The sequence below is a fragment of the Neophocaena asiaeorientalis genome, unplaced genomic scaffold (assembly GCF_003031525.2).
Source record: "Neophocaena asiaeorientalis asiaeorientalis breed wild unplaced genomic scaffold, Neophocaena_asiaeorientalis_V1.1 scaffold19, whole genome shotgun sequence".
NCBI lineage: Eukaryota > Metazoa > Chordata > Mammalia > Artiodactyla > Phocoenidae > Neophocaena > Neophocaena asiaeorientalis.
In genome coordinates this window covers 4,472,586-4,480,739 of record NW_020173388.1, presented here as the reverse complement: position 1 = coordinate 4,480,739, position 8,154 = coordinate 4,472,586, and the positions used below count along the sequence as shown (strand labels likewise).

General features: G+C 39.9%; 2 protein-coding genes across 2 annotated transcripts in view; both read right to left on the bottom strand.

The window, feature by feature from the left end:
• The window catches only part of PDCL2 (phosducin like 2), a 43,982-nt gene extending 38,781 nt beyond the window's left edge, over positions 1-5,201 (bottom strand). The window contains exon 1 of the mRNA XM_024746718.1: positions 5,047-5,201. Coding sequence (XP_024602486.1) covers positions 5,047-5,052 — 6 coding nt within the window. The 5' untranslated portion in view covers positions 5,053-5,201. The remainder of the gene's footprint in view (positions 1-5,046) is intronic.
• A 1,327-nt stretch (positions 5,202-6,528) lies between these two features.
• NMU (neuromedin U) overlaps positions 6,529-8,154 on the bottom strand; it is a 37,481-nt gene continuing 35,855 nt past the window's right edge. Inside the window, exon 10 of the mRNA XM_024746745.1 lies at positions 6,529-7,053. The gene's annotated coding sequence lies outside the window, so the exon portion shown is untranslated. The remainder of the gene's footprint in view (positions 7,054-8,154) is intronic.

Below are 8,154 nucleotides of genomic sequence, written 5' to 3'. Positions count from 1 at the left end.
TGGTGCTGGGAAAACTGGACACGTACATGTAAAAGTATGAGATTAGATCAATCCCTGACAAAAAAAAATCCCATACACAAAAATAAGCCCAAAATGGATTTAAGACCTAAATGTAAGGCCAGAAACTATCAAACTCTTAGAGGAAAACATAGGCAGAACACTCTATAACATAAATCACCGCAAGATCCTTTTTGACCCACCTCCTAGAGAAATGGAAATAAAAACAAAAATAAATAAATGGGACCTAATGAGACTTCAAAGCTTTTGCACAGCACAGGAAACCATAAACAAGACCAAAAGACAACCCTCAGATTGGGAGAAAATCTTTGCAAACGAAGCAACTGACAAATCTCCAAAGTTTATAAGCAGGTCATGCAGCTCAATAACACAAAAACAAACAACCCATTCCAAAAATGGGCAGAAGACCTAAACAGACATTTCTCCAAAGAAGATATACAGACTGCCAACAAACACATGAAAGAATGCTCAACATCATTAATCATTAGAGAAATGCAAATCAAAACTACAATGAGATATCATCTCACACCAGTCAGAATGGCCATCATCAAAAAATCTAGAAACAATAAATGCTGGAGAGGGTGTGGAGAAAAGGGAATACTCTTGCACTGCTGGTGGGAATGTGAATTGGTACAGCCGCTATGGAGAACAGTATGGAGGTCCCTTAAAAAACCGCAAATAAAACTACCATATGACCCAGCAATCCCACTACTGGGAATATACCCTGAGAAAACCATAGTTCAAAAAGAGTCATGTACCAAAATGTTCATTGCAGCTCTATTTACAATAGCCAGGAGATGGAAACAACCTAAGTGTCCATCATCGGATGAATGGATAAAGAAGATGTGGCACATATATACAATGGAATATCACTCAGCCATAAAAAGAAACGAAATTGAGTTATTTGTAGTGAGGTGGATGGATCTAGAGTCTGTCATACAGAGTGAAGTAAGTCATAAAGAGAAAGACAAATACCGTATGCTAGCACATATATATGGAATATAGGGGAAAAAATGTCATGAAGAACCTAGGGGTAATACAGGAATAAAGACACAGACCTACTAGAGACATAGGGACATAGGGACTAGAGACATACATAGGGACATATATACACTACCAAACGTAAAATAGATAGCTAGTGGGAAGCAGCCACATAGCACAGGGAGATCAGCTCGGTGCTTTGTGACCACCTAGAGGGGTGGGATAGGGAGGGTGGGAGGGAGGGAGACGCAAGAGGGAAGCGATATGGGAACATATGTATATGTATAACTGATTTACTTTGTTATAAACCATTGTAAAGCAATTATACTCCAATAAAGATGTAAAAAAAAAAAGAATTTCTATTTGTTTTATTACTGTTTCTATTTCTCTATTATGATTCTCCAACTGTTAATTCATTTTCCTTTAAGTCCTTGAATATATTTATAATAGCTGCTTTAAATTCTTCATTTGCTAATATCAACATCTGGATAGTGTCAGGATTTGTTTCCATTGGTTGCTTTGCTTTTGAATACGAGTCACATTTTGAATATGGCTTTTCATTCTTTTTCCTTTTGCTTATATAATTTTTATTGCATACTAGACATTCAGGATGATACATCATAGAAATTTATGATTTTTTTATGTTCCTCTAAAGTATGTTGATTTTCATACTTGAAGGCAGTTAACTTCGTTGGACTCAAACATCAAACTACCTCAGTTGAAATGGGCAGCAGCCAAAACCTCAGATCAGTTCAGTTCTTTGACTTTCTAATGGTTTCTTTTTGCCAGGCACCTTGGGACCTCCTATATATATATGGAGTTTGGCTGACAAATAAGGATTTGTGTGGATTTTATATGCAGAATTTAAGGATCATCCCTTCTGTGTTTATTTCCTTTCTGAGACTTCCTCACGATTCTCCCACCAGTCTACCAGCCCAGGACTTTGCCCTCCAACATCTCTATTAAAATGGAAGTTTTCTGCTACCCCATGCCGTATGATTGTAAAACGCCCTCAACTATATCTAATCTTCTTTTAAACTATTGTGATAATTTTAAAATATATTCACAAATTCTTTCATGCACCTTTTTGAAAGCTGAAGCTTAACCCACTTCCATTGAGTTATACGCTGAACCTGCTGTCTCACTTCTAATAAACTGAAAATATGATAGAAGTGACACTACGTGATTTCTAAGACCAAGCCACAAAAGGCACTGCTGCTGCCTTTTCCTCTCAGTCTCTCTCATCACTTGCTCTGGGGGGAAACCAGTTGCCGTGTTTTGAGGACACTCAAGCAGCCTGTGTTAGTCTGCTTGGGATGCCATAACAGAATATCACAGACCAGGTGACTTAAATAGAAATTTATTTTCTCACAATTCTGGAGGCTGGAAGTCTAAGATCAAGGTGCCAGCAGGGTTGCTACTGGTGAGAACTCTTCTCCTAGTTTGCAGGAGGCCACCTTCTTGTTGTGTGCTCACATAGCCTTTCCTCTGTGTGTGTGCAAAGAGAGAGATCATGCTCTAGTGTCTCTTCCTCTTCTTATAAGGACACTGATCCTATCAGCAACATTTTGTAGTTTTCAGTGTACAAGTCTTTTGCCTCCCTGTTTATGTTTATTCCTGAGTATTTTATTCTTTTTGATGCAATTATACATGGAATTGTTTTCTTAATTTCCTTTCTTATTATTCATTGTAGTGTATAGAAATGTCTTCATCAAATTTTATGGTCACTTTTTACAGTCTCCTACTCTTTGAAGATAATTTCAATTTGGTCTTTCGTTTTTTTAAACATAATAAGCATAGTTATTTTATACCTGTTTCTGATCATTCAGATAACTGAAGTCTCTGCAAGTCTGTTTTTGCTGGTTCATACTCATAGTGCCCTGTTCCCTTGTGCCCTGTTCCCTTGTACCCTGTTCCCTTGTGCCCTGTTCCCTTGGTTACTTTTGACTGATTTCTGCTTGATGTCCTTGAAAACTTATCTCCATGAATTCTAACATAAAGATGTCTTCCTGCACGAGGATTTGCTATTTCTTCCAGGTATTTACGAGCACTACAGTATATAACTAATTTATATCACATTCACAGTTTGAAGTTTGTTGGATCACCCAGACAATATGCCTTAGGTTGCAATCTATGTGAGAGCTCTCTTGAGCCACACCTTCTTGGGGATAGGTTGTACTGCTTTTCTTTTTCTCCCCTGCTCCACTAGGCATCAAGATGACCTTCCCTGAATTCCTCTAGACATGGGTTTATATCTGGTTCACACTCCTATTAGTTTCCCATGCTTTCATGGACCATACCCTTTGATTCCTCGTCACCCTGTGATTACACCCAGGAACGAACTGCAGATTGCTAAGATGGCCTTGTGGTAAAACTGGCTTTAAAGCTCTGGAAATCCATTCACCTGCTTTTCCACTTTCCCTTTGATTTTGGTCTCATCGTTTACTATCACGTTATCTCTGATGCTTTTAAGGAGATAGGTTTTACATTCTAGCCAGCATTTTTACTTGTATTCAGCAGGAGAGTTGGTCCAAATAACTGAGCCCTCTATTATCAGAAAATCCAGCAGTCACCTTTTTAAAAAACCCTCCCTGCACTTTGCACCCCCTACCACCCTATCTCTCTTTTCTCCTTCCTACTCAGACTTCATAAAATAATTGTCTATATATGCTGTAACCACTTCTACCTCCCATTCACTCTTCAACCTACTCCAAATTTGGCTTCTACCTCCAACACCCCTTTCAAAACTGTTCTAAGGTCACCTATGAGCTCCATATTGTTATTTTCAATGGATTTTCATTGTATTTGATCTCTTAGGCAGAACTGGGGAGAGTGTGTCATTCTCTTCTTGTTAAAACACTCTTTCTTGATATTCATGATATCACATACTTATGGTTTTATTCATACCTCTCCGTGACTGCTCTTCCTTAACTGATCTGGGAGTTAGTTGCAATGGGAGTTAATAGTAAATGCTCTATACTCTGATCTTCCCTTCACTTTTAGAAATTATCTATGAAATTGTAATAAGAGAAGTAGAAATAGGCACCGCAATCTATTTGATAAAGGTATTATGGCATTTATCATGACACAGTTATATCTGACTCTTATTCCCCCACAGTAAGCTCTTTTAGAACAAGTCCACAACTACACATAAGCACTGAATAAACTGGCTATTGAATAAATCAATGAATAAATAAATGAACAAAGATTAATATGCTGTCGTCTCTACTCTCAATTACATTTCAGCCTATTTCTTGAAGAGCAGACAAAAATCAGGACAAATTTGCAATGTTTTTACATAGGGAATGAAACGCACTTGTTAGGAATCTATTATTAACACAAAAGGAATATCCTTTAAAATTATATGTAATTTGTGTTCAAAATATCCTAATAAATTATACAGCATAAACGATTTCCAAAATTAAATATGTAAAACTAGAAAAATCACAGTGGTTTTAATCTGGGATAGCAGGTGGAAAGAAGCTTTTCTGAAGTTGGAAATGAGAATTTTACTCTGATTAAAAACAGGAAATAAAAGCACAGCCTTCTGCTTAATAATGCAGCTTTAGATAGAGGAGCAACCTTCTTACGAATTAATGGAAGTTTAACAGAGTTTTTGTGATCAGGTAGGAGAAACTCCAGGGACAGCTGGTCTTTCTCAAGACAGATGCGACTTATTAGGGTTTCCTCTCTGACCTTTTTAAAATGTAGTGGGGCAGGATACTTAAATTTAATTACACTTGGGCTAAAGCTGATGGTCTATTTCTTAAGTCAGAAATAGCGCAGCAGTAAGATTTCCAGGATATAGGTGTGAAACGCAATCCAAAGGCTTTCTCCAGCGACAAACGGAAGTCTTTCTTGAATGTTGAAAAAACGGCGTTCTCCTAGAGGTAATTTGAATTTCTCTCCAATCGTGACAGAGACGCAAGCTGAAAACAAATGTTAGAACCTAACCCCTGTAGGCCGCCCTCCCCATCGTGCTCAGCCTCAGGCCCAGCCAGGGACCCCGCCGGGGTGTCCAGGCTCGCCGTAGGCCGCGACTCCCACCTGCATGGTGTTCCGCCTCGCCCCTCACACGCCGGTGTCGTCTAACTCCTGGCGGGGACTCCTGGCTCCGACGTCCCCTCGAAGCCACAGGGGAGCCCGCCGAGATCCTAGCTGTTCCCACTGCCCACGGGGAGGGAGACGGGAGAACAAGGGCCTCTAACGCACGTGCGCCTGGCGCAGCTCTGTTGCCAGGCAACGCGGAGGCGTGGCCTAGGAGGCGGCTGTGGGTACTGACGCACCTGGTATTGGGCATTTATCCCAAGCAGCGCCTCTTCCGTTCAGGATACTGGTGCCGGCATTCCTCCCACCCTTCCCTCCACCTCCTCCAAAATCACGCGTTGTTTCCGTGCCTCCGGCACCGTTCAATCCCTGAGTCCTGTCTTCATGGAGAAGTAACAAAATCCTGGGGAGAGAACTCTTCAGCGTAGAAGTTCTTAACGTGGAACCCATAGCCTATATTTGGATGGACTTCAGGGGGTGCCTAGCCCCAGCCCTCGATGCACACATAATTGTGTTGTATGTGTAAATTTTGGGGGGTATTTAAGGACCAGAGCTTTCATCAGATTCTCAAATGGCTCTCTGCCGCCACCTTAAAAACCCATTGCTTTAGGAGACAGAAGCTCAGACTTTAGGTAGGAAACCTAGGCAGTTTGGTTCCTTGGTGTTTAGATGAAGGGAAGGGTGTTTACTGGGAGCTGCCAGGAACATGAGGAAAACATATGATGTTATTGCCAAATAAGGTTATACCCATGGTCACAAAGATGCGAAAAGATTTGGAAAAGAAGAAAAAGTGTTTTTAGTGACACAGTTTTAAACTTGGGCTCAGCATTGGACTACTCGGTCTGTAGTGCCCAGTTAATACAAATCGTACACTCCTAATAGCCTATATGTTTTGTTTTGTGTGTAAAATATTAATATTAAATATAAAATATTTTAAAACATCACACTAGTTTTGTAACCATGTTTTGTTAAGTTTTCTTCTTTTTCTCATTCCCCTCCTCCTCCTCTCCCCTCCCCCCCTTCCTCCCTCATTCCCCTTCTACTCCTCCTCTTTCTTCTTCTTCTCCTTCTTTTTAATAGCAGGGGAGCCCCCCAAAATGTAAATGGCCCAAGTCTCTCTAGATTCCTGACAGGCCCTGGGAGCTGCTGCTTGAATTAGCAGTCAACTCCCTTTCTTATTTTGACAATCTAAAATCCAGGCTAGTTGAATTACTGTGCATAGCACTAGCTAACACTGCCTATGCATTTAGAGCTTTAGAGCCCTTTTGTTACAGAATTAAGTCCTATGGACCCTGCTCAGCCCCTAGCTGGGCAACGGCTCTCTGCCTTGGAGGGGGGAGGGTTCTTTTTCCATTCACATTCGAGCAGCCAAATAACGAAGCCAAAGCTGAGATCAACGCAGCACAAGCTTTATTCAGTGGCCAAAGAATGGAGAAGCAGGAACTAAGTTCACAGATCTACTTCTTGCCCACGTGTCCAGAGGGCTTTAATTTTAAAGAGTAAAGACAAAGGGAGGAGGCGTGAGGTTAATGATGGGGAGGCATATGCATTAGTCTACTGGGGAAGAGGCAGAGTTTTTTCCAAGGGAATGGAGTGCCACCCTTTTTTATCCTTTTTTTTTGGTCCTTAATATCCAGTCTTGGCCACCAGTAGGTGTGTCATTTAATATGCAAATGTAGTAAAATCAGCATATAATGAGATTCAGGGTCTGTTGGAGGTCAGATCTGTCACCATCTTGGTCCTAGCTGGATCCATCTGGTTTTTGTTTGTTTGTTTGTAGTTTCCTTTTTTATTTCTGGACCTTTAAAGATTTATGTTAACTCTTGCTAAAAGTGGGGGTTGGCAGGTTTTGAGCAAAGACCTGGAGCAGCTCTGGCAACATTCTCTGTCTCAAGTCCGCACCTCATCTAGGCAATTCATTTTTTAAAGAAGATACTTTTTGTTCTCTTCTGCTCCTTCTTTCTCATGTTCTTCACGTGGGTTGACAAGAAGTGAAATTCAGGGACTCTGTTAGAAAAAGGCATAATTTAAGCTATAATCAGGGGTCATCATTAGTAAGACAAAGGCTTGTTAGGTACTCTGAACAATGTAAGAACTAATCCTATCCACACAGAGAGCCAGCCTTCTCTAATCAGCCAGCAACCGGCTGGTAGAGTAGGCGGTTATCCAAGAGGCCAGGTCAGAAGGGAAAATCCAGGGGAATCTGAAGGGAAAACCCAGGGGAACCTGAAAGGAGAGAATCTCAACATCCATATGAGGTTAATTGTGCCCACTAGACACTGATTTGATGTAAAAAGGTCACCCACTGTGTTCATGATTCTCTACCAGTAAGACTGCATTCTTTTTGGACAAGGCTGGTTGCCTTTCAGATGCTGCAAGGTGAAACAACTAGATAACTAAGAACCTACTGTATAGCATAGGGAACTCTACTCAATACTCTGTAATGACCTATATGGGGTAAGAATCTAAAAGAGAGTGGATATATGTATATGTATAACTGACTCACTTTGCTGTACAGCAGAAACTAACACAACATTGTAAATCAACTATATTCCAATAAAAAAAAAGATAAACTTAATACTACTACTTGGTAGAAAAAGCTGGCCTCCTGTTATGTTAGTAGCAATAAGACATCTATTTTACAGTGTATATATCAGAACTTGTTTATTGGAATATTGGATGGATCATGGCCAAATCTTCCAACTAGTATAGTTTTAGTTGGTATTCATGTTCTAAGATTGTTAGCTATTTGGCATTCTGGTATTTTGTAAGAGCTGGTGATTTTGTCACTGAAGAAATCCAAATAGAATAAACTAAAATCGCTCATTAAAACTCAGCTCTACTAACTGCCTTTAACAAAAATATCAAAAGAGCATTGTATATGAGGACCATCAACAGCCTCAAGGATCTAAGGAACATAATTATTCACAGCTTTATTATACACTATCTATCATTACAACACTAAGAAAAGATATTTTAAGATGCTTTTTAAATTTTCAACAAATTAAACATTTCAATCTCAATCAACTTTTACTGAGAATGCTTACAACACAGGGATTCTCAAACATGTTAAACTTAGCAAGGATTGTTTTTCAGAAGAAAAAAAAT